Source organism: Erinaceus europaeus, chromosome 23, assembly GCF_950295315.1.
Source record: "Erinaceus europaeus chromosome 23, mEriEur2.1, whole genome shotgun sequence".
Taxonomy (NCBI): Eukaryota; Metazoa; Chordata; class Mammalia; order Eulipotyphla; family Erinaceidae; genus Erinaceus; species Erinaceus europaeus.
Window position 1 is genome coordinate 1,598,187 of NC_080184.1, and position 23,748 is coordinate 1,621,934.

The 23,748-nt window shown below is 60.3% G+C and overlaps 2 protein-coding genes across 2 annotated transcripts; one reads left to right on the forward strand and one right to left on the reverse strand.

Annotated features, from left to right (window-relative positions):
* Positions 1-2,423: 2,423 nt before the first annotated feature.
* HDGFL2 (HDGF like 2) lies at positions 2,424-10,156 on the forward strand. Its single transcript, XM_060181983.1, has 16 exons — positions 2,424-2,580; positions 5,106-5,182; positions 5,304-5,442; positions 5,750-5,935; positions 6,202-6,318; positions 6,407-6,478; positions 6,724-6,901; positions 6,988-7,072; positions 7,134-7,461; positions 7,844-7,947; positions 8,101-8,177; positions 8,286-8,356; positions 8,909-9,010; positions 9,076-9,289; positions 9,405-9,537; positions 9,668-10,156. Exons 1-16 carry the CDS (start codon positions 2,509-2,511, stop codon positions 9,759-9,761), a joined length of 2,049 nt encoding a protein of 682 aa, XP_060037966.1. The 5' UTR covers positions 2,424-2,508; the 3' UTR covers positions 9,762-10,156.
* A 1,122-nt stretch (positions 10,157-11,278) lies between these two features.
* On the reverse strand, positions 11,279-22,347 carry PLIN4 (perilipin 4). The gene is made up of 8 exons (XM_060181935.1): positions 22,227-22,347; positions 22,052-22,119; positions 21,541-21,646; positions 20,932-20,999; positions 13,657-16,294; positions 13,377-13,564; positions 11,857-11,925; positions 11,279-11,774 (listed from the first exon to the last, which is right to left on the reverse strand). Exons 2-8 carry the CDS (start codon positions 22,100-22,102, stop codon positions 11,475-11,477), a joined length of 3,420 nt encoding a protein of 1,139 aa, XP_060037918.1. The 5' UTR covers positions 22,103-22,119; positions 22,227-22,347; the 3' UTR covers positions 11,279-11,474.
* Between the last annotated feature and the right edge of the window lie 1,401 nt (positions 22,348-23,748).

A 23,748-nucleotide genomic window follows, 5' to 3' on the forward strand; every position in this document is an offset into this window, starting at 1 on the left:
TTTTTTTTTTTTTTTTTTTGGGTAACTCTGCTCAGCTCTGACTTTTGGTGGGATTAATCCTGGGGCCTCTTTGAGGGCTATGACCCCCCACCCCCCAGTGTAAAAGTCACTGGGACAACTGTGCTATATTCCTGTGCCGGCCAGTTCTGTCTACAAGTTTCTATGTGTATGATGGTTTTCTTTTCTCCTGTTTGGACAAATACGAATGTGGAGGGAGGGTTAGCATAGTGCTTATTCAAAGAGACTCTCAAAAGTCATAGATTCGGGAGTCAGTGGTAGCCCAGCAGGTTAAGCACACGTGGCACAAAGTGCAAGGAGCAGTGTAAGGATCCCTGTTTGAGTCCCTGGCTCCCCACCTGCAGAGGAGTCGCTTCCCAGGAGGTGAAGCAGGTCTGCAGGTGTCTGTCTTTCTCTCCCCCTCTCTGTCTTCCCCTCCTCTCTCCATTTCTCTCTGTCCTATCCAACAATGACAACATCAATAACAACAACAGTAACAACAACAAAAACCAAGGGCAACAAAAGGGAAAGTAAATAAATATTTTTTAAAAAATCATAGGTTCAGTCTCCTTCACCATTAGAAGTCAGACCTGAGCAGAGCTCTGATTAAAAAAGAGAGGGAGGGAGTCTGGCAGTAGCATAGCGGGTTAAGTGCACGTGGCGCAAAGAGCAGGGACCAGCGTAAAGATCCTGGTTCGAGCCCCCGGCTCCCCACCTGCAGGGGAGTCGCTTCCCAGGCGGTGAAGCAGGTCTGCAGGTGTCTGTCTTTCTCTCCCCCTCTCTGTCTTCCCCTCCTCTCTCCGTTTCTCTCTATCCTATACGATAACGACCACAACAATAATAACTGCAACAATAAAACAACAAGGGCAACAAAGGAGAATTAATAAATGTAAAAAAAAATTTTTTTAAAAAGAGAAGGGAGTGTGGTCGGGGAGGTGGCGCAGTGGATAAAGCATCGGATTATCAACCATGAGGTCCCGAGTTCGATCCCCAGCAGAATATGTACCAGAGTGATGGCTGGTTCTTTCTCTCCTCCTATCTCTCATGAATAAATAAATAAATTCTAAAAACAAAACAAACAAACAAAACTGATCTGTGCTCTGGTTAAAAAAGGGGGGGAAAGTTACTCTTTTTATTATTTTTAAATTTTTTAAATTAAATTTATCTATTGGATAGAGACAGCCAGAAATTGAGAGGGAGGGGTTGATAGAGAGGGAGAGAGACAGAGTCACTTGCAGCACAGCTTCCACCACTCTCAAAGCTTTCTCTCGTAGGTGGGGACTGGGGGCTCGAACCCAGGTCCTTGCGCATTGTGACATGTGCGCTCAACCAGGTGCGCCCCCTCCACCCCCCTTTTTTAAACCAGAGCACTACTCAGCTCTGGCTTACGGTGGTGCGGGCGTGGGGTGGGGTGGGGTGGGGGTTGAACATCTTTTTCTTGCCTTTTTTTTTTTTTTTTTTATATTCAGTTTTCCTCCAGAACTCTGCTGAGCAGCAGGGAGGCTCATGGTGGGGCTGGGGATTGAACCTGCGACGTGAGAGGCTCGGGGCTGAGCACCTTATTGTTTTTTGTTCGTTTGGGTTCTGAACTTCCTTTTGTTTGCTTGTCCGGGTTTCTTTTTGTTTCCAGAGCACAGCTCAGCTTTGACTGGCTGTGGGGCAGGGGACTGAACCTAGGACTTGGGAGCCTCAAGACTTAAGCGAACCTTCGCAGAGGCATCGTCCTATCTACCCCCGCCGCCCATCGCTTAATTCATTCTAAGGCTAATTGTCACGGCGGCCTCCAAGGCCCGCCCTCGACTTCAAGCCCGCCCCCACGCCTGCAATGGCGTCCCCAGCTTGGAGCTGAGCGGTCCCTTTAAAGGGACCCAATGGAAGCCAACCACCGAAGCCCCGCCTCCTATTTCAACCAATAGCTGCCCCGTTCCTCGAGGCGCGTCCCTTGTGCTGACCAATGGTGGACAAGCTCTCCGTTAAGCCCCGCCTCTATGACGGGAGGGGGGGCCTTCCTCCAGGACCCGCCCTCTCGCGTTGATTGGCCCTTCGATGTTACCTAATGGTCGGCCTCCAGCTCAAAGCCTCCGCCCACAACGGCCTCGCGGCCCCGCCCGTGGGTCCTCCCCCGTTTCCCCTTTCACCTCCCCTCCCCTCCGCCCCCTCCCGCTAGGCCTGCGGGTCACGCCCCCTGGCTTTGCCCGTTATCCAATCCCGTTAACCTGCTCGGCTCCAACCCCTCTTCCGATTGGCCGGCGCTGGCCTCTGTCCCCGCACGTGGACGTGATGGACGGAGTTGCCCGCCTGTGACGGCCGGAGGGAGGGACTTCCGGCCACGCACCGCCCAATCATCGCTCTCGGTCCCCGGCCGGGGCGGCCGCCCCCGCCCCCTAGCCCCGGCTCCCGCCCCCGGTTCCACGGCCCGCCGCCGCCGCCGCCGCCGCCGCCTCCGCCTCCGCCTCCGCCGCCGCCGCCGCCGCCGCCGCCGCCTCCCGCGGCCTGGGCCTCCCCGCCAGCATGCCGCACGCCTTCAAGCCCGGGGACTTGGTGTTCGCCAAGATGAAGGGCTACCCGCACTGGCCGGCTCGGGTGAGGCAGCGCGGGAGACGGGCGGGGGCGGGGGGCGGGGGTCCCCTCGCCGGGGCTTTGGGGGACCCGGGGCTGGTGACCCCGTGCACCGGGGTCCTGGGAGGCCGCGGGCTTGAGGGAGCTGGGGGTGAGCGGTGGGGGGCCCCCAGGACTCAGCGTCTTGCATGGTGGGGCTTGGGGCGGGGGCAGGCTTTTGGACCTCTTACTGGCGACTTGGGGCGTGCACAGGGCTTTGCGGGGCACCCGGGGCCGGGCGTGGTGGGGTGGGGCCGAGCTGAAGGGACCCGTGCACTTGGACTGGGCGCGGGGGTCCCCGGCTTGCGAGACCTGCAGACTGGGGGTTGTGGGGTACCCGTTGCTCAGAGTTGTGCACGGGGGGGGGGTGCTGGGTGGGGGGGATTGAAGGACTTGTGCAACAGGGATTTGGGGGACACCCAGATCCGGAGGGCTCTCCGCTGGAGATTGGGGCGGCCTGGGCTTTCAGGGTCTCAGGCTTGACTCAGGACCAGTCTGCCAGAGGTCTGTGGGGACCTGGGTCTCAAGGACCCAGTTGTCCTGAGGCCTTGCGTTTTGGGGGGATACCTGATGCCGAAGGCCTTCGCTCTGGGGTCCCCTGCTGCATCCACTCGCCGGGAGCTTGGAGAGACCTCGGTCAGAGGAGTGCAGCTTTGCAGATTGTTATTATTTTCTTTGGTGGGGGGTCAGTGGGGTTTTGAGTGCCCCAGATCGGAAAGACCTCTGTAGAAGGGTTTTGGGGGGGAACCCGGGCCAGGAAGACCTGCTTCCTGCAGCTTGAACCCGAGTAGTGGGGGCCTGGGGGGTGGGGATGGGGTCCTGGCTCTGGGGTGCCTGTGAAACGGGTTTGAGGGTGCTCGGATTTAGGGGTCTTTATACCAGGGGTGTTGGGGGACCCTGGTGTGAGTAACCTACACACTGGGGTTCTTGGGGAACCTAGGTCTGAGGGCACCTGCATACCGGGGGCCTGGGGGAGCCCCAGACTTGAGGGACCCGTACACTCGGGTTTTAGAGGGACACAGGCGTGACCACCTGCATACTGACGGGGGGGGGGACCCCGCTTTGGAGAAACACACAGGAGGTTTGGGGAGACTAAGGCTTGAGAGACCCTTCCCCAAGTGCTTCTGGGGACCTGGGTCTCAGGGCCCCCATACTGGAGGTCTGTGTGGACCCCAGACAGCCTTATGCTGGGGACATTGGGGGGGGCTGAGGGACCCTTGTGTGGAACTCTGGGGGTTCCGTGCTGGAGGAGCCCCTGCCCCAGCACCAGGGCTTTGAGAGACGTAAGTCTGAGGCCCCTGCATACCAGGACAAGGTTCAGGGATACGGGGGTCTCCGGTGTAGATGCCGGAGGGGGGCTGGGGTAGGTGTATACAGGCTGGGGGTACTCTGAGCTGAAGGGGCGCTTCCAGGGACCCCACTCGCCAAATCCTGAGAAGGTTTGGGGATCCTGGCTTGAGGGGGTTTACTTACAGCCTAGACCTCTGGGTCTGAAATTTTAGGGGTGCAGGAATGCTCCTCATACTCTACCTAGAATGAGGCCATTTGAGGTGGGGTGCAGGAAGCCATGGGGATGTAGCCTGAAATAGCACAAGTCAGGGTAGGGGCTCCAGGGCTTCCGAGCTGTACCCCAGAACCCCGCTCTGCAGGGTGAACGGGGAGGGGGGACTCCCTGCTTTGCAAGAAGGCAGAGGAGCATCTCACCCAGGGTTAGGGTTTCGGGGACCCCTGGATTGCCAAGCGCGGGCTGGAGCTTATGCTTCCAGGTTTGGGGGCGTTGGATGCCGGAGCCCCCAAACTCCCTGGACTTTGAAAAGTTCCCCCAAGAAAGAGGGAGGGAGGAAGAGCAAGCCAGGAAGGTCGGAGCCTCAGCGGGGGTCAGGGAGCCCCCCCTTCTAGCAAGATAGGCTCTTGCCACCATCCTGGGGGGCATCGGCATCTCCCGCGCCCCTTCCCTGCACCCCGCACCCCATTGCAGCTTCCCACCCCCTGATTGGCCGGGAAGAAGTGATTGACAGCTGGGGCAGCCTGTGGCTGCAGGGCCAGGGTGGGACTTCCTGGATGCTCAGGGCTCGGCTCCAGCCGCCCACCCTGACCCTGCTTCCCTGGCCTGGGGAGCCCCCAACCCCCCATCGGCAGCCCCCAGCGGGAGGGCCCCCCCAGGGTCCCTCGGAGCGGACCTCCACCGCACGCCCCAGACTTCCCAGAGCACCTCACTTTGGCTTGGTTCAGGTGGAGCCCTTACCTAGGGGGGCTGGGGGGGCGTCCAGAGAAGTCCTCCCAGGGAGGGGTCAGGGGACAGGTGCACAGTGGGGGGGACGTGCGGGACATCCCCCCAGAATGCATGCAACTGTTCAGCCAAGACGGGGCGCGGCTTCTGGGGGTCGCCTGCACATTCACCCCCAAAACACTGCGGGGGTGTGGGGGCTCCTGGCTGAGTGGGGTGAAGCCGCCCTGCACCCTGCTTGTGCCGGGCACCCCCTGACGCCTGACACGACTTCTCACCGTAGATTGATGATATCGCGGATGGGGCCGTGAAGCCCCCGCCCAACAAGTACCCCATCTTCTTCTTCGGTACCCACGAGACGTAAGTGGCCCCCCTCCTCCTCAGTGGGGGTGGGGTTTTGTAGTTTTTTCCTTCCCCTTAGCTGGGGGTGGGCCAGCCCAGCTGAGTCTGCCTCTCTGTCCGTCTCCTTCCCTCCCTCCAGAGCCTTCCTCGGGCCCAAGGACCTGTTCCTGTACGAGAAATGCAAAGACAAGTACGGGAAGCCCAACAAGCGGAAGGGCTTCAATGAGGGGCTCTGGGAGATTCAGAACAACCCGCACGCCAGCTACAGCGCCCCGCTGGTGAGTGAGTGTGGGGAGCCCTGGTCGGTGTGTGTGTGTGGGGGGGGGGGGTGGAGGCTGGCTCCAGAGGCACGTCTACGTCTCGAAACTCCTTTCTTGGCTTTGGTCTCTTGCCGGAGGCTTCTAGGCTCGGGCTCTCTGTGTCTGTCTTTCCTGATGACTTCTGATCTGCTCCCCTTTGGAAACTGAGTCCCAGACAAATCTTAGTCAGCTGGCTGCCAGGCCTTAACTGGCCTCAGTTTCCCCAGCTGCACACAGGGAGCCGCCTGGGGTGCAGCCTGAGCCCCATCTTGGCCTCTGCCCCCAGCCGGCAAGCTCCTCTGACAGCGAGGCCCCTGACGCTGAGCAGCCGGCCGGGAGCGAGGACGAGGCCCGGGGGGTCATGGCCGTCACCGCCGTCACCACTGCCAGTGACAGGATGGGCAGTGACTCAGACTCGGACAAGAGCAGTGAGGACAACAGCGGCCTCAAGAGAAAGGCAGCGGCCCTGAAGGTGGGTCCGGGGCCCGAGGGGGGGGTGCTGGGGACCCCAGGCCCTCCCTCGGGCTGAGTCTAGGGGGCGCCCCACCAGCTCCCAGGCTGTCAGAGAAAGACGCAGACTGGGAGAGACAGCGTCACAGGGGTTCTGCAAAGAGACTTTCCCGCCAGATGTTCTGGGGTCCTGGGTTCAATCCCCAGCACCACCATCAGCCAGAGATGAGCAGGGCCCAGACAGGCCTGCCCCCTCGGGCCCTGAGCCCCCACCACCCTCCCCCCCAGATGGCAGCCTCCAAGCGTGCTCGCAAGGCCCTTAGTGATGTGGAGCCGGCCAGTGGGTCTCCCTCAGAGGAGGAGAACTCTGACAGCTCGTCTGCGTCGGGAAAGACCAGTGACCAGGTGAGCTGGCTGCCTGGAGCCCGGGGGTGGGGGTAGTGACAGCCGGGCACCCCCACCTTCTCGGGCTCACCCCCCTCTCTCTACCCAGGATTTCACTCCAGAGAAGAAAACTGTGGCCCGGGCCCCAAGGAGGGGCCCTCCCGCTGGACGGAAGAAAAAGGTAGGTGGGGTGGCCGGCCTTTGCCCCGTCTCCATGCCTACCCCTGCCCACCAGGGCTCTGTCTCCAGGGCCAGGGCCTCAACTGGGTGGGGGTGTACCAGCCTCACTGTGCTCCATACCCAGCATCAGCACCGAGGGGTGCTCCCACTCTTCTGTGTCTCTCTGACTCTGGGATGGTCGGGCTCAACTGGGGGGGTGGTGAGGGAGAAAACAGGCCTCGACACTGCTCCCCTGCACCCCCTCAGAAGCCTCCTTCTGCCTCCGACTCCGACTCCAAAGCAGAATCCGACGGGGCCAAGGCCGAGCCCCCGGCGGCCCCCCCAGCCCGCTCCGCATCCTCCACGTCTTCCTCGTCCTCGTCTTCCTCCTCCTCTTCCGACTCAGACGTGTCCGTGAAGAAGCCAGCACGGGGCCGCAAGCCCGGTAGGTTCCAGGGGTGCCCCACACCCCGGGGTGGGGGGGTCCCAGCCTGTGGTGGGCGCTGAGTGGCCTCTGACCCTCCCCCCCAGCAGCCGAGAAGCCGCCCCCCAAGCCCCGTGGCCGGAAGCCCAAGCTGGAGCGGCCGCCGAGTTCCACCAGCAGCGACAGGTGGGTGTTGGGCCCCGAGGGAGTCTGGGGAGCCCCAGGACCCCGCTCACTGCCCCTCCGCCCCCAGCGACAGTGACGAGGTGGACCGCATCAGTGAGTGGAAGCGGAGGGACGAGGAGCGGCGGCGGGAGCTGGAGGCCCGGCGGCGGCGGGAGCAGGAGGAGGAGCTGCGGCGGCTGCGGGAGCAGGAGAGGCGGGAGAAGGAGCGGAGGCGAGAGCGGGCCGAGCGCGGGGATGGCGATGGCGACGCCGGCAGCCCCCCCAGCAGCGCCGACGAGCTCCGGGACCGGGACCCCACCACCCCTGCCAAGAAGCCGCGTGGCCGCAAGGGCCGGCCCCCCCGGGGCCCCCAGTCCTCATCTGACTCGGAGCCCGAGGCCGAGCTGGAGAGAGAGGTGCGTCCCCGCTCCTGTGCTGAGACGTGTCTCCGTTTCCGATTGTCTGGTGGAAAAGGGAGGCCCAGGAGCGGGGGGCTATGAAAACCTGGGTCTCCACCTCTGACACTCCCTTAGAGGAGAAAGTCAGATACTGGTGAGAGAGAGAAAGCGGTGCTCAGCTGCGGGGCTCCGCCTCTGGCAGCCTGTGCAAAGGTCCTGGGGCAGGGCCCACCATTCCTTGTCTCCAGGCCCTGGCTCACAGGCTGGCCCCGATTTTAAGGGGACCCTCCCTCCTGGGACCCCAGCTCCCCTCACTGCCTGGGCTGGGGAGGGGCATTAGGATCCCCCCTGCCTATTTGAGGCCCCCCCAGCCTCTCCATCCACTGTCCACTCTCCCCAGGCCAAGAAGTCAGTGAAGAAGATGCCAGCACCGAGCTCGGAGCCTGCCCGGCGGCCGAGCCAGAAGGACAAGAGGGGCCGCTCTGAGGAGAAGCCCCGAGGCAGGTCGGCACCTTCGGCAGTGATAGGGGTGCGGGGGGGTTGTTCAGTCTCTCATGGGACCGGGGTCGGCGGGATGTGGGGGGAGGGGTGCCAGTCCCACTAAACCCCGCAGAACATCCAGCCCTGGATCTGTGGTTCCCCACCCCTCCCCCCCAGGCCCACCAAGCCAGAGCGCACCCGGAAACGGTCGGAGGGCTCCGTGCAGGAGCAGAAGGTGGCTGAGAAGAAGAAAGGTTAGCGGGGGGGGGGGGGGTTAGGGTGGGGGTATAGGCCTGCCCTGAGCCCCAGAGGGCTCAGCCCCCTACAGCCCCCACCCACAGCACCCCCTGTCTTGGTTCTAGAAGCTTCCGTGGAGGAGAAATTACAGAAGTTGCACAGCGAGGTCAAATTTGCTCTCAAAGTCGACAGTCCGGTGAGTCAGGCCCTCCCAGGCCATGGGCTTCCCACCATCCCCAGAGATCTCGGGGTACCCGGAGGCTAGGAGAGCTGGGTTGGAGCCCCGGCAGAACCACACAGCACCAGGGGGAGCTGCCTGTGTTAGGCTCTTCTCCTCTCCCTTTATAATATTTTATTTATTGTTGACTGGATAAGGATGGGGAAATGGAGGGATACCTGCACCCTGCTCCTCTGCTCCTGAAGCTTCCCCCTTGCAGTTGGGAACTGGGGATTTGAACCCTGGTCCTCGAGCATTGTAACATGTGCTCAGCCAAGTGTGCCACCGTCTGACCCCCCCCCCCCATTTGAAATTAAAAGATAGAAAAGGGAATCATCCTGGAAGCTTTTGGAATCTCACCTGCACAAAGCCGGCACCACACACACACACAAAATACCTTCAAAACCGTGGGGGGGCCGGGCAGATCTGGGGGGGCAGAAGTCACTGTGGCTGGCCCGGTGCCCCCACAGAGCCCTGCCCACGGGGGCAGGGGCCCTACTTTCCCCACTCCCCCTTCTCGCCCCCCCCCAGGACGTGAAGCGGTGTCTGACAGCCCTCGAGGAACTGGGGACCCTCCAAGTGACATCACAGATTCTGCAGAAGAACACGGACGTGGTGGCCACCTTGAAGAAGGTATTGGGGGGGCTGTGAGGTGTTGGGGACGCCCCCTGCACACGCTGACCGGGTCCGGGGCGCAGATCCGCCGCTACAAGGCCAACAAGGAGGTGATGGAGAAGGCGGCCGAGGTCTACACCCGCCTCAAGTCACGGGTCCTGGGGCCCCGGATGCAGACGGCACAGACAGCTGCCCGCGGACCCGAGAGGGACAAGGCGGAGGCGGGCAGGGCCAGCGAGGGGGCCCCTGGAGGCGAAGAAGCCCCCCCGGACAAGGCGGGGGAGCCGCCCAGCACAGGTGAGGGGGCGACCTCGGGGACACCCCCAGAGGATCTGTGGGAGGCGCCCTTCAGGTCCCAACCCTGGATATGGGGCCCCCACCTTCATCTCTCACCTGCCTCCCATCTCCCCAGACCTGCCGGCCCCCGTGAATGGCGAGGCCACCTTGAAGGGGGGTGACGCTGAGGACCAGGAGGCAGCGGAGGAGGCCCCAGCGTCAGAGGGGGCCCCCCACGGGGAGGCCTCAGAAGACCCCACACACAACAAGTGAGTCACGGAGCCACGGGAGGGCCCCCATTGGCTTTACTCACTCCTGTTGGGCCTTGAATTCTGGGGGACACACCAGGGACACGGCTCCCCCCAGGAAGAGGCTCACCCCCACTCCGTGTCCCCACAGCGACCGGGAGGACCCTGACCTGGACGGGCCGGGCAGCGAGCAGCCGGAGCAGGAGAGGGACCCCACGGAGTCGGACTCCCCAGAGGACAGCTGAGCCCGCCCCTGCCCCTGCCCGCCGTCCGCCCCGTTTGTATTCGTCTCCCTGGGTTTTTTTCGGCCTAACTTCTGACCGCCATGAAATGACTATAAAAGGTTTTTCTAATGAAGAAAACAGAAAGTCACGTTTATTGACTCGGGGTGTGTGTGTGGGGGGGTGTCGGGCCCGGGTGAGGCCGAGACTGAAGCCGAGGAAGAGACGCCCCTGTCCATGGACAGTGACAGCTGGGGGCCCCCCAACCGCAGGAGATCGTGGCCAAGTGACCGGAGCCTGCTACACACAGGACTGGGGTGCTGGTGCTTCCTGGTTTGGGGGTGCAGATGCCCCTGCCTTCACATCTAGGGGTTGTGGTGTGGCCGCAGGCAGGCTTCCAAAGATCTGCATTTCTCACATGTCTGGCTAGTTCTCTACACAGTTCTCCCGTAAGTGAAGGCCCCACTGTGCTTCCTCACTGCGCCTCCCACCCCCTGCCCTGAGGGGTGAGGCCTGAGGTCTGGCCCGCAGCAGCGGCCCGCACCTGGGACAGTGGGGGGGGGGTCGGGGGGGCACTGCTGGGGACAGCGAGAGCCAGGACTCCCCCCTCAGGGCGAGGGCCAAGGGACCTGCACCCCCTCACTGAGGGACCTAGACACCCCGTGAGCGAGGGGTGCAGCAGATAAGGCACTAGACTCGGGGCCTGAGGCCCCTGTCCCATCCCCCCAAAACCTCTGGCTTTCTCTTGAGTGTTCCTGGGGGCTCCTGCCACTCGGCATCACTGCTCCCAGGGAGAGAGATGGGGAGAGGAAGGGGGCCCATGGCACCTGGGCTTCCCCTGGTGCCAGGGCACCTCTCAGGTGGCGCTGGGGTTCACACCTGGGCGCCCAACCTGTGAGTTCTCTCCCCCAGCCCTTCAGCTGGCCTCTCTGCCATCCGCTTGTCTATTTTTTCTTTCTTGCTACCTTATTAATAATGGATAGAGACAGAAACTGAGAAAGGAGGGAGAGAGAGACAGAGACCTCTGCAGCCCTGTCCTACCACTCGGGAAGCATCCCCCCTGCAGGTAGTGGGGAGCAGGGAATCAAACCCAGGTCCTTGCGCACTGTAATGCGCTCAGTGGTGTGTGCCACCCACAGGGCCGTCCCCGGGGCTCCAGGCCTGCACTGTCCCTCCTCCCGGCAGACTCCGTGGGAGCGGAGAGACGCTGTAGCGCCATTGTGAAGCTTCCCCCGTGTGCAGGGCACCCCCATGTGCTGCTGGGTCCTCGGACTCAGGTCCTCGAGTGTGACCTACCTGGGGAGCAGCTTCCCCGGGCCCTCTTTTTTTTTTTTTTAATATTTATTTATTTATTTATTCCCTTTTGTTGCCCTTGTTGTTTTATTGTTGTAGTTATTCTTGTTTTTGTCGTTGTTGGATAGGACAGAGAGAAATGGAGAGAGGAGGGGAAGGCAGAGGGGGAGAGAAAGACAGACACCTGCAGACCTGCTTCACCGCCTGTGAAGCGACTCCCCTGCAGGTGGGGAGCCAGGGGCTCGAACCGGGATCCTTAACGCCGGTCCTTGCACTTTGTGCCATGTGCGCTTAACCTGCTGTGCTACCGCCCGACTCCCCCTTTTTTTTTTAAATCTATTTTTAGATTGTGGTGTGTGGCCTGGCTTCACCCAGCGTCCTGGGTCCCCCACCCGTCAGCCCAGGCCCCAGAGATCTCTGCTCGGGGAGAGACGGGGTGCCAGCCTAGAGCGGCTGCCCCCCGGGATGCAAGGCAAAAGGCCCCACCAGCCAACCGAGCGGGGCGCCGTGCGGCAGGGAGTCCAGCAGCCCCTCCAACGCCCGCCACGCCTGGCCCACGTGTTCCCGGCTCTCCGCCAGTGCCTCCACGCTGGCCTCCGAGACTGCCCCATAGAGCTGGCAGAGGCTGTGCCGCGCCTGGGCCAGTGGGCGCTGCATGTCAGCTGGGAGGCCCTGCAGGCGGGAGGCCAGCGACGAGTAGGCCAGGTGTACCAGTAGCAAGAGGGCACAGACCTGGTCCAGAGCCTACGGGAGGGAGGGAGAGAGGGAGGGCCTGTGAGCCAGGGCAGGGCAGACCACCCAGGAACCTCCGGAGCCCAGCACCTACCTCCTGGGGCTCGCTGCCTCCCTGCCCATGGCTCGAACCCAGAGCCAGCTGCGGAGAAGGCTTTTCAATCTGCAGAGAAAGAGAGAATCGTGGAGAAATTCTCTTCGAGGCAGAGAGCTACTGCACCTGGGGTGGGAGGCGCCGGCCTGCCCCACAGCCCGGGTTCGAGCCCACATATACCCCATGGGTGGGTTCTGTGGTGCACACGCACGGCCTCTGTCTCAATGAACACACTGCCCAGAAGCTGTGAAACTGTGTGAGGTCTCAGCTTCATAAATAATTAAGAGTAAATCTGGGTCCAGGAGGGGGCACAGTGGGTAAAGCCTTGGACTCTCAAGCCTGCAGTCCTGAGTTTGAGCCCCAGGATCACACGTGCCAGAGGAAGGTTCTGCTTCTGTTCCTCTTTCTCTTCCCACCCCATTACCTTCATATTAAACTTTTAATTTTTTTTTTTTTTGCCTCCAGGGTTATTGCCGGGGCTCGGTGCCTGCACCATGAATCCACCGCTCCTGGTGGCCTTTTTTCCCCCTTTTGTTGCCCTTGTTGTAGCCTCGTTGTGGTCATTATTGTTGTTGATGTCATTCACTGTTGGATAGAACAGAGAGAAATGGAGAGGAGGGGAAGACAGAGAAAGACAGACACCTGCAGTCCTGCTTCACAGCCTGTGAAGCGACTCCCCTGCAGGTGGGGAGCCGGGGGCTCAAACCGGGATCCTTATAACGGTCCTTGCGCTTTGCACCACCTGCGCTTAACCTGCTGCGCTACCGCCCGACTCCCATTACCCTCATATTAATAAATGAATCTTGGGGGTCGGCTGTTAGCGCAGCAGGTTAGGCGCAGGGACCGGCCTAAGGATTCTGGTTTGAGCCCCCGGCTCCCCACCTTCAGGGGAGTCGCTTCACAGGTGGTGAAGCAGGTCTGTAGGTATCTGTCTTTCTCTCCCCCTCTGTCTTCCCCTCCTCTCTCCGTTTCTCTCTGTCCTCTCCGACAACGACGACAGCAACAACAATAATAACCACGACAAGGCTACAACAAGGGCAACAAAAGGGAGAAATGGCCTCCAGGAGCAGTGGATTCATGGTGCAGGCACTGAGCCCCGGCAATAACCCTGGAGGCAAAAAAAACCAACTTAAGGCCTGGGGGAGAGTGCACAGTGGTGATCCAAATAGCCTTTTTAAAAATTTTACACAGAGACTCTCGTGCCTGGGGCTCTGAGGTCCCGGGTTCAATCCCCCGCATCACCATAAGCCAGAGCTGAGCAGGGCTCTGGTACAAAACAGGAAAAGAAAAGTTCAAAACCTTAATATTCTTCAACAAAGTCCCAGCTCTCTGTATCCTGCATGGTCAGCACCCCAGAGTGCTTCTGGTCTGCTCCAACCCTCCCGCTTCTGCCAGCCCCAGGGCCTTTGCACCTGCCATGGAGATGGGTCCCAGGGCCATGCAGCTCCCACACCCTCGGGGAGTGCAGGCCTGCCTCTGGGGCCCCCTGGATCCCAGGCCTGGGCAGAATTGGGGCTCACCTGCTGGAAGGCATCCTCGAGCTGGGCCAGGGCACCCCGGGCCTGGAACTGGGCATGCTGGAGGTGGTAGAAGGCGTGTTCCAGGGCGCGCTGGCGGAAGCGGGGTGGCAGGTCCCCCAGCCGTACAGAGTAGCTGGCCTGGTCGGCCGCCAGCACCCTAGGCCCCACTTGGGAGGCGGCCAGCTGGGCTGTGAAGGAAGAGGGGGTTCATTGAGACCGGGGAGGGGGCCGTGGAGGCCCCCTTGGGAGGGGGACCCCACCCTCCCAAGGGCCCCCTTACCTTGCTCCTCCTGGCTCATGGGCTGGAAGAGCTCCCCCATATCCCTGAGCTCGTCCCGGGGGTTCATCTCCAGAGGGAGGGCCGTGGCCCCAGCGGACTCTAGGCCCTCACAGAGCGTGTTCCCAGGGCTGCAGCAACCCAGTGGGGGCGCCTCTTGGCTGGCTGGGGCTGGTGGGTACATATGGCTGTCCGAGGTGCGCTCACTGGGCTGGCTGGCCTGGCCCACGGTGCCGGGAAGCCAGTTCTGGAAGGTTCCCAGGCTGCTCTGGATAGCATGGCCGGCCCCACTTAGTCCGCTGGCCACGACCTCTCTGGTGCCTGACAGGACACCCCTGGACGTGTCCAGCCCCATCTGAACTGAACCTCTAGCCACGTTTACAGCCCCAGTCAGCCCCGTGGCCACCGTGTCCTTGGTTCCTGTGAGGACGGCCTTGGATGTGTTCAGGCCAGTCTGCACGGCGCCCTGGGCCACATTCATAGCTCCGGTCAGCCCCGTGGCCACCGTGTCCTTGGTTCCTGTGAGGACGGTCTTGGATGTGTTCAGGCCAGTCTGCACGGCGCCCTGGGCCACATTCACAGCTCCGGTCAGCCCCGTGGCCACCGTGTCCTTGGTTCCTGTGAGGACAGTCTTGGATGTGTTCAGGCCAGTCTGCACGGCGCCCTGGGCCACATTCACAGCTCCGGTCAGCCCCGTGGCCACTACATCTTTGGTGCCCTCGAGGGCGGCCTTGGACGTGTCCAGTCCTGTCTGCACGGCTCCCTTGGCCATGTTCATGGCTCCCGTGAGCCCCGTGGTCACCGTGCTCTTAGTTCCTGTGAGAACGGTCTTAGAGGTGTCCAGGCCAGTCTGAACTGTCCCCTTGGCCATGTTTATGGCCCCGGTCAGCCCCGTGGCCACCGTGTTCTTGGTGCCCTCGAGGACGGTCTTGGATGTGTCCAGCCCCGTCTGCACAGCTCCCTGCGCCATATTCATGGCTCCAGTCAGCCCTGTGGTCACCGTGTTCTTGGTTCCAGTCAGGACAGCCTTAGAAGTATCCAGCCCCGTCTGCACGGCCCCCTGGGCCACACCCAGTGCCCCTGTCAGCCCCGTGGCCACCGTGTTCTTGGTGCCCTCGAGGGCGACCTTGGACGTGTTCAGCCCCGTCTGCACAGCACCCTTGGCCACATTCATGGCTCCAGTCAGCCCTGTGGTCACTGTGTCCTTGGTTCCTGTGAGGATGGCCTTGGACGTGTCCAGCCCCGTCTGCGCAGTTCCCTTGGCCACGTTCACTGCTCCTGTCAGCCCCGTGGTCACCGTGTTCTTGGTGCCCTCGAGCACGGTCTTGGATGTGTCCAGCCCCGTCTGCACGGCCCCCTGAGCCACATTCACGGCTCCCATCAGCCCCGTGGTCACCGTGTCCTTGGTTCCCATGAGAACGGCCTTGGATGTGTCTAGGCCAGTCTGAACTGTCCCCTTGGCCACGTTTACGGCCCCGGTCAGCCCTGTGGTCACCGTGTTCTTGGTTCCAGTCAGGACAGCCTTAGAAGTATCCAGCCCCGTCTGCACGGCCCCCTGGGCCACACCCAGTGCCCCTGTCAGCCCCGTGGCCACCGTGTTCTTGGTGCCCTCAAGGACGGTCTTGGACGTGTCCAGCCCTGTCTGCACGGTGCCCTTGGCCACATTCATGGCTCCAGTCAGCCCTGTGGTCACTGTGTCCTTGGTTCCTGTGAGGATGGCCTTGGACGTGTCCAGCCCCGTCTGCACGGTGCCCTTGGCCATGTTCACAGCCCCAGTCAGCCCTGTGGTCACCGTGTTCTTGGTTCCAGTCAGGACAGCCTTAGAAGTATCCAGCCCCGTCTGCACAGCCCCCTGGGCCACACCCAGTGCCCCTGTCAGCCCCGTGGCCACCGTGTTCTTGGTGCCCTCGAGGACGGTCTTGGACGTGTCCAGCCCCGTCTGCACGGTGCCCTTGGCCACATTCATGGCTCCAGTCAGCCCTGTGGTCACTGTGTCCTTGGTTCCTGTGAGGACGGCCTTGGACGTGTCCAGCCCCGTCTGCGCAGTTCCCTTGGCCACGTTCACTGCTCCTGTCAGTCCTGTGGTCACCGTGTTCTTGGTGCCCTCGAGCATGGTCTTGGATGTGTCCAGCCCCGTCTGCACGGCCCCCTGAGCCACATTCACGGCTCCCATCAGCCCCATGGTCACCGTGTCCTTGGTTCCCATGAGAACGGCCTTGGATGTGTCTAGGCCAGTCTGAACTGTCCCCTTGGCCACGTTTACGGCCCCGGTCAGCCCTGTGGTCACCGTGTTCTTGGTTCCAGTCAGGACAGCCTTAGAAGTATCCAGCCCCGTCTGCACGGCCCCCTGGGCCACACCCAGTGCCCCTGTCAGCCCCGTGGCCACCGTGTTCTTGGTGCCCTCGAGGACGGTCTTGGACGTGTCCAGCCCCGTCTGCACGGTGCCCTTGGCCATGTTCATGGCTCCAGTCAGCCCCGTGGTCACCGTGTTCTTGGTTCCCTCGAGGGCGGCCTTGGACGTGTCCAGCCCCGTCTGCACGGTGCCCTTGGCCACGTTCACAGCTCCTGAGACCCCGCTGGCCACAGCCTCCTTGGTCTTGGTCACATTGGAACTCACCAGGTCCTTCACCCCTGAAATCATCTGAAGAGAAAGAGCCAGGGGTCATCACGCACGGCATAGGGGCAATGCCAAACCTCCCCAGTGTCCCTTCCTGGCTGCTCTCACAGCCCCCTTAATATGTCTGGGGACAAAGCCTCGAGGATCCCCAAACCCTCTCATTGCTCTTCTGAACTTCCTGAGTTTGATTCCCAGCACCTCTGACATTTCTCTCTCTCAAGAGCCACCCAGCTAAGTGGATCTTTGAAAGTGAAGTAAAATAAAAATAAAATTAAAAAGCTTACTCCTGGCCTGGGAGGGGCGCCGTGGCTATGGCCCAGAGCTTTTTGCTGTCTCTGATCCCCTCTCTCACTGATAAACAGATCACGACAAAAAAAGAGACTTATTCAAATAACAGGAGGGAATTCTGATGGTGAGGGTCCTGTCAGGGGACCTCAGGAAATGGGCAAAATTTTCAGCTTTCCCCCACCCACCTTTCTCTCTCTCTTTTATTTTTGACCAGAGCTCTGCTCAGCTCTGGCTGATGGTGGTGGTGGTGGTGGGGTTGAACCTGGAACTTTGGAGACTCAGACAGAAGAGTCTCTTTGCAGAACCATGATGCTGTCTCCCCCTACCCGTCAGCTTCTGCATTTAAGCAGTGAGAACTGTTTGCTTCTTGCCTCCAGGGTTATTGCTGGGGCTCAGTGCCTGCACTACGAATCCACTGCTCCTGGAGGCTATTCCCCACCCACCTTTTGTTGCCCTTACTGTTTATCATTGTTGTTTTTATTGTTGTTGTTGCTGCTGCTGTTGTTGGATAGGATAGAGAGAGGAGGGGAAGACAGAAGGGGAGAGAAAGACACCTGTAGACCTGCTTCACTGCTGTGAAGCGACCCCCTGCAGGTGAGGAGCCGGGGGCTCGAGCCGGGATCCTTACGCCGGTCCTTACACTTTGTACCACCTGCGTTTAACCCACTGCGCCACTGCCCGACCCCCTCATTTTTTAAATGTGATAGAGACCTAGAGAAATCGACAGGGGAAGGAGGAGGGAGAGGAGAGACACCTGCAGCCCTGTTCCACCATTCAGGAAGCTTTTCCCCCTGCAGGTGGGGACTAGGGGCTCGAACCCGTATCCTTGCTCAGCTGGGTGTGCCACCACCCGGCCCCTAATTTATTTATTTATTTCAAATTTATTTTTATTTTTATTTATTTATTCCTTTCTGTTGCCCTTGTTATTGTTGTCATCGATGTTGGACAGGACAGAGAGAAATGGAGAGAGGAGGGGAAGACAGAGAGGGGCAGAGAAAGACAGACACCTGCAGACCTGCTTCACCGCCTGGGAAGCGACTCCCCTGCAGGTGGGGAGCCGGGGGCTCGAACCGGGACCCTTGCGCTGGACCCTGCGCTTTGTACCATGTGCGCTCAACCCGCTGCGCTGCCGCCCGACTCCCCCTAATTTGATGAACTGAGCAGACTCCCAGCTTAACTTGGTCTCCACTCTAGGTATGAACAGAGAGGAAGAGGAGGGAAAACCCCACAGTCCTGCTCCTTCAACATTGGAGCTTGCCCTGGTGCAGTCCCTGGTCCTCCCTGTGGTGCCGGGGATTCGAACCCAGGGCCTCGTGCACAGAAGGCGTGAGCCATGTCCCCAGTCCTATGTGGGGCATCTTAAAATCAACGGGCAGTAGCACACCTGGTTGAGCGCACACATTACCACGCACAAGGACCTGGGTTTGAGCCTCACCTGTGTGGTGGGGGCTTTAAGAGTGGTGTCTCTCCCTCTCTCTGTGTCTCTTTCCCTCTCTGTGTCTCACTCTCTCACCAGGAGAGAAGGAATCAGTTATGCAAGCTCGGAGCCCCAGCGAATCCCCGATGGCAAAAAATAAATGGATAAAGAAAGTCAGCTCGGAGTCCTGGGGCTCCACTTCCCCCAGAGCCCTGCCCCACTAGGGAAAGAGAGAGGCAGGCTGGGGGTATGGATCCACCTGTCAACGCCCATGTTCAGCGGGGGAGCAATTCCAGAAGCCAGACCTTCCACCTTCTGCCTCCCACAATGACCCTGGGTCCATGCTCCCAGAGGGATGAAGAATAGGAAAGCTGTCAGGGGAGGGGATGGGATACGGAGTTGTGGTGGTGGGAACTGTGTGGAGTTGTGCCCTCTTATCCTATGGTTTTGTCAGTGTTTCCTTTTCATAAATTAAAGAAAAAGAAAGAAAGAAAGTCAGCTCGGGGCAGGGGGCAGACAGCACGGGGGTTCTGCAAACAGACTCTGCTGCTTGAGGCTCTGAGGTCCCAGGTTCAAACTCCAGCACTGCCACCAGACAGAGCTGAACAGGGTTCTAGGGAAAATAAATAAATAAATCATTGAAAAAATTTTTAAAAAGAAAGGTCCAGGAGGCGACGCAGTGGATAAAGCACTGGATTCTCAGGCATGACGTCCCAAGTTCAATTCCTGACAGCATATGGATCAGAGTGACACCCGGTTCTTTCTCTCTCTCTCTCTCCTTCTATCTTTCTCATTAATAAATAGAATCTAAAAACAAAATTTTAAAAAGAAAGTTTGTCCCATGGAGGGGGGCGTGGCCTCTCTGTTTGACCCAATGGGCCTCCTTGGGTTCTGTTCTTGCAGACCCAGGTTCAAGTCCTGGCTCCCTCTTACATTTTCTGTGGGACCACAGGCAGCCCTCTGCCATCTCTGAGCCTCCTGACACAAGTGGTGGCGAACCCAGCAGTGCCATCAAGGATGAGACACATCTGACAGCCGGGCAGGTGCTTAATTAACCCCAGAGAGGGATCCCGTCTCAGGACACCCTGAGGGGGTGGTCACCCTTAATTCAGTCAGCTGTCGCCTGAACCTGTCTCCCTCCCCCTCTCTGTGTGTGTCTCTCTCTTCTTCTCTCTGTGTTTCTTCCTATGTCTCTCTACATCTCTCTGTCTCTCTTATTATCTTTATTGGATCCAGACAGCCAGAAATCAAAAGGGTAGGGGGTGAGAGAGAGAGAGAGATTGACACCTGCAGCCCTGCTTCACCACTTGTGAAGCTTTCCCCCTGCAGGTGGGGACCAGGGGCCTCGAACCCGGGTCCTTGTGCACTGTAACATGTGCACCACCTTCTGGGACACACACACACACTCTCTCTCTCTTTCTCTCTTTTTAAAATAATTTATTTATTCATGAGAAAGATTGGAGAGAAAGAACCAGACATCACTCTGGTCCATGTGCTGCCGGGGATTGAACTCAGGACCTCATGCCTAGGAGTCCAGTGCTTTATCCACTGGGCCACCTCCGGACCACTGTCTCTCTATCTCTCTCTCTTTTTTCTTTTTCTGATTTCTTTATTGGGGGATTAATGTTTTACATTTGACAGTAAATACAATGCAGAGCATTCCTCGGTTTTCCACATAACAATACAACCCCCACTAGGTCCTCTGTCATCCTTTTTGGACCTGTCTCCCCCCCCCCCAACCTACCCCAGAGTCTTTTACTTTGGTGCGATACACAATGTCTCTCTCTCTCTCCAAATGAATATTTAAAAAATATTTTAGGGGGCCAGGCAGTGGCGCAACAGGTAAGAGGCAGCCGTGACCATGCGCATAGACCTGGGTTTAACGCCCCCTCCCCACCTGTAGGGGAAGCTTCCTGAGCAGTGGAGCAGGGCTGAGGTGAGGTGTCTCTCCCGCTCTCAGTCTCTCTCCATCTCCCTTTCTCTGCACCTCTTTCCTAATTAAAAATAAAAATAGAACCCCTCAGTTTAAAAAATATATTTATTTATTTATTCCCTTGTGTTGCCCTTGTTTTATTGTTGTAGTTATTATTATTGATATTATTGATGTCGTTGTTGAATAGGACAGAGAGAAATGGAGAGAGGAGGGGAAGACAGACAGGGGGAGAGAAAGACAGACACCTGCAGACCTGCTTCACCACCTGGGAAGCGACTCCCCTGCAGGTGGGGAGCCGGGGGCTCGAACCAGGATCCTGACGCTGGTCCTTGCACTTTACACCATGTGCGCTTAACCCGCTGCGCTGCCGCCTGACTCCCCATTTTTTTAGGGATAAAAATGGGGGTGAGAGAGAGTTCAGCCGGCAGAGTGCACACTACACCGCGTGTGAGGACCCAGGCTCGAGCCCCTGCACTATGCACAGGAACCTCTCTCTGTCTTTCCCTCTCTCTCTTTGTCTCTCACTATTGGAGGCAGAGTGGGGGGGGAGACTGCAGGGCATGGTAGACTCCCTTTTTTTTTTAAGTTTATTAACTTTTTTTTTGTTTGTCTCCAGGGTTATTGCTGGAGCTCGGTACCTGTACCATGAATCCACTGCTCCTGGAAGCTTTTTTTTTTTTTTCCGTTTTGTTGTCCTTGTGGTTATTATTATTATTGTTATTGATGTCATCATTGTTAGATAGGACAGAGAGAAATGGAGAGAGGAGGGGAAGACAGACACCTGCAGACCTGCTTCACTGCCTGTGAAGTGACTCCCCTGCAGGTGGGGAGCCGGGGGCTTGAACCGGGAGCCTTATGGGTCCTTTGCACCACCTGCGCTTTATCTACTGCACTACCACCGGACTCCCAACACATTTTTTAAGAGAGGGGGGGCCAGAAGAAATTGGGGGGCCCAGGTCTGGGGTGGAAGCACAGGGGCGCAGGAGGGCAACTGCTTACAGAATGCAGAGCCTGGACTCTCACCTTGTCCGGGGCCTGGAGCAGAGTCTCGACACCTCCACCTGCAGCCTGGCCCTGTTCTGCGGGGGCCGCTGTGGGGACAAAGCCAAGTCAGGCGCGGGGCGAGGAGGCTGGCATCAGACCCCAGTGCCCGTTGCTCAACCGCCGGGCACCGGTGGAAAGTCAGGCGTGTGTGTCAGGGACAGCCGCCGCTCAGCCCCAGGGGGGCTTGTGACTCCTGGAATGGGGGTGTCCGGGGCTCGGCTGTATGGGTCCTGCTGCCTGGGAGTCCAGCCCGGGCCCACACAGCCCCCCCCACCAAGTTCTGCTGCTCTGCCAGGCCCCGCCCCCACCCAGCTGGCCCCTGTCTGTCCCACTGGGAATGTGGAGCAGAAGTCAGCTGCCCTGGGGCTCTGTCCCGGCACACCGCCCCCACCCCGTGGTGCCCTCCCTCCTCCCAATTCTTGCTGCCCTCCCCTCCCCTGCCCCGTGCCTCAGTTTCCCCACCTTGAAGCCTGCAGACCTCACCGTTTGTAACAAGCTGAAGCAGGGACTCGGGGTAGGGGGCAACCCCAGAATGCTGGGGGCTTTCACCTCCAGGCCCCCTGTGCCCCTAACACGGGGTCCACTCACCCTGATCCTGGGGCTGGGGGGTCTCTTTGGTGGAACTCGGGGCGCCGGCCACCAGGTTTCGGGCAGCGCTGAAGCCGGGTAGGGACCCCAGGAAGTCACTGAAGGTCTACAGATTTGGGGGAGACAGAATGGGGGGTCCGGGGGGATGCTGCATCAGGAGGACCAGCCCTCGTCAGGGGACGGGGTGGGAGACGCTTCCCACCGCCCTGGATTCTAGCACCCCGGGGTGAGGTGGGGGACACTCCAGGACAGCATATCAGCCCCCCCAGCCTCACTGTCCCTATCAGCCCCGCCCCCAGCCTCAGTTTCCTCGCTGGGCCAGCCCAGCCGCTGTGGACACGAAGAGGAGTCCTTCTGCTCCCCCCATATCCACGCCCCCTCCCTCTGTTTCACAAACAAGGAGACTGAGGCCCAGCAAGAGGAGGGGGCTCCACGGCACACAAGGACCCCCAAGCCCCAGGATGTGGGGGCACGTTCTCCAGGCGCGGCGGGGGGGGGGTTGTGTTGTTACCTTGCCCTTCGATTTGGGGGGGTCCCGGCCTCCTTCGCTCTGATCAGACATGCTGAGGCTGGGAAGGACTGGAAGGGCACAGGGGGGCTCAGGGGGGGGGCTCAGGGGGACTCAGGGGGCTCATCGGGGTCCCCCCTCCCCGGGCTGCGCCCCTGCCCCACACCCCAGAACTCACCTGGCTCGAGGAGCAGTGGGGAGGCTGAGTTTGGGCCCCGGCTCGCTCCTGGCCTTATAGGGTCCGTGGCCACGGGGGAGGCGTCACATGCCTGTCCTGTCACCCCGCCAGAGGCTCCCTGTTCTCCCGCCCGCCCGCCCCGTGGCCCCACTCTGCTGGCTGCCTGCCTCAGTTTCCCCAGGCAGCTCTTCCTTGCCCGGACCCTCTGGCTCCTGCTCCCCACTGCACCCCTCCCCCACCTGGGGACCCCTGCCCCCCCCACACCCTCCCGGCCGCTGGGGCCTCCAGGGTTGCCCCTTCCCCGAGTCTCCAGCTGCTCGTGACCTCAGGGCCTTTGCACAGGCTTTTCCCACCCCCCAGTTGGGTGGCTTCCCCTGGGGGTGGTATATGTGTGTGTGTGTGGGTGAACTGTTGCCCAGTGTCCTCTCCAGAGGGGGGTCTGTGAGAAGGTGGGGAGTGGGACTTCTGGAAAAAGCAAACTGACATGGGGGAGGGGGTGGTGAGTGCTGGGCCTGGTGGGCTTGAGTCAGTCCCAATGGGCTTCCTGGAGGAGTTATCCTGGGCACCAAAGATGGGAAGGCCACATAAACACACATACCCCCTGTCACTCCTCCCTGGGGACCAGGGAGGGTGAGAGGTGATTTCTGGGCTGGACAGGAGGAGGGACCACCCCATCTCTAAGGAGACAGGACTGTGTTTGCAAACAGTCAAGGGGACTGGGAGCCAAGGCTTCTCAGAGGTGGCGGGAAGGGGGGCTGGAGGACGAGGGAAGTGGGGGGGACCCTAGATGTGGCCCTGCGCCCCCCAAGCACAGTTGAGGGAGAAAGTCAATAATAATAATAACAAGTCAATAGTAATAATAACACTCCCAACCTGCCCCTCCCTTTCTCTACTCCCCATCCAAGGTGCCCCCTTGTGGGGAAGGGCAAGGGAGGCCAAGTGTCTACCCATCCCCCAAGGCAGAAGGGAACTGGGGACCCCCCAGGAGGTAGGTGATGAGTGGGTGTGAGAGAGTGCAACCAGGGAAGGCAGCCAGGAGGAGGTGATACAGGGATGAGGCAGGTCTGTAGGCTGCAGGAGTGGCAGGTTGGACATTGTAGGTGGAAGGACGAGGTCTGGGGGTGGCAGGGAGGGGCTCCCAGACCCGCCGCCTTTGGGCCAGGTCCCAGGGAAGCCAGGGGCCAAGCTGACCTCACCACGCAGGGCTACGATTGCCCCACAGCCCACGTGGCTCCCCAGGGGCATGCGGGGGGCAGCCGGGGAACAGGGTCAGAGGACAGGGGGACCCCCCCATGCCCGTGGCCCCAACCCGCCTCTGCCTGGCCAGCCTCTGAGTGGCCTGCTGACTGACTCACTTATACTAGAGTGTGAACGGCTACCCTTCCTCCCAGCTGCCCTGGAGAGGCCAGTGCTCAGCTCTGGAGGGGTGCGGGGTCCCCCCAAACTTCCCTCCTCCCCAGCCTCGCACCCTGGCTTGAGTCGGGCAGCCATGTGCCCCTGAGGCTCCCCCTTTCACCCCTCC

Coding starts and splice junctions, on each gene's coding strand:
- HDGFL2 (XM_060181983.1), top strand. CDS start 2,509: ATGCCGCACGCCTTCAAGCCCGGGGACTTGGTGTTCGCCAAGATGAAG. Junction 5,443..5,749: donor CCAGCTACAGCGCCCCGCTG/GTGAGTGAGTGT, acceptor CTCTGCCCCCAG/CCGGCAAGCTCCTCTGACAG. Junction 5,936..6,201: donor GAAAGGCAGCGGCCCTGAAG/GTGGGTCCGGGG, acceptor CCTCCCCCCCAG/ATGGCAGCCTCCAAGCGTGC.
- PLIN4 (XM_060181935.1), bottom strand. CDS start 22,102: ATGTCTGATCAGAGCGAAGGAGGCCGGGACCCCCCCAAATCGAAGGGC. Junction 21,000..21,540: donor CCCCCAGCCCCAGGATCAGG/GTGAGTGGACCC, acceptor TTGTCCCCACAG/CGGCCCCCGCAGAACAGGGC. Junction 13,565..13,656: donor CATGAGCCAGGAGGAGCAAG/GTAAGGGGGCCC, acceptor CTTCCTTCACAG/CCCAGCTGGCCGCCTCCCAA.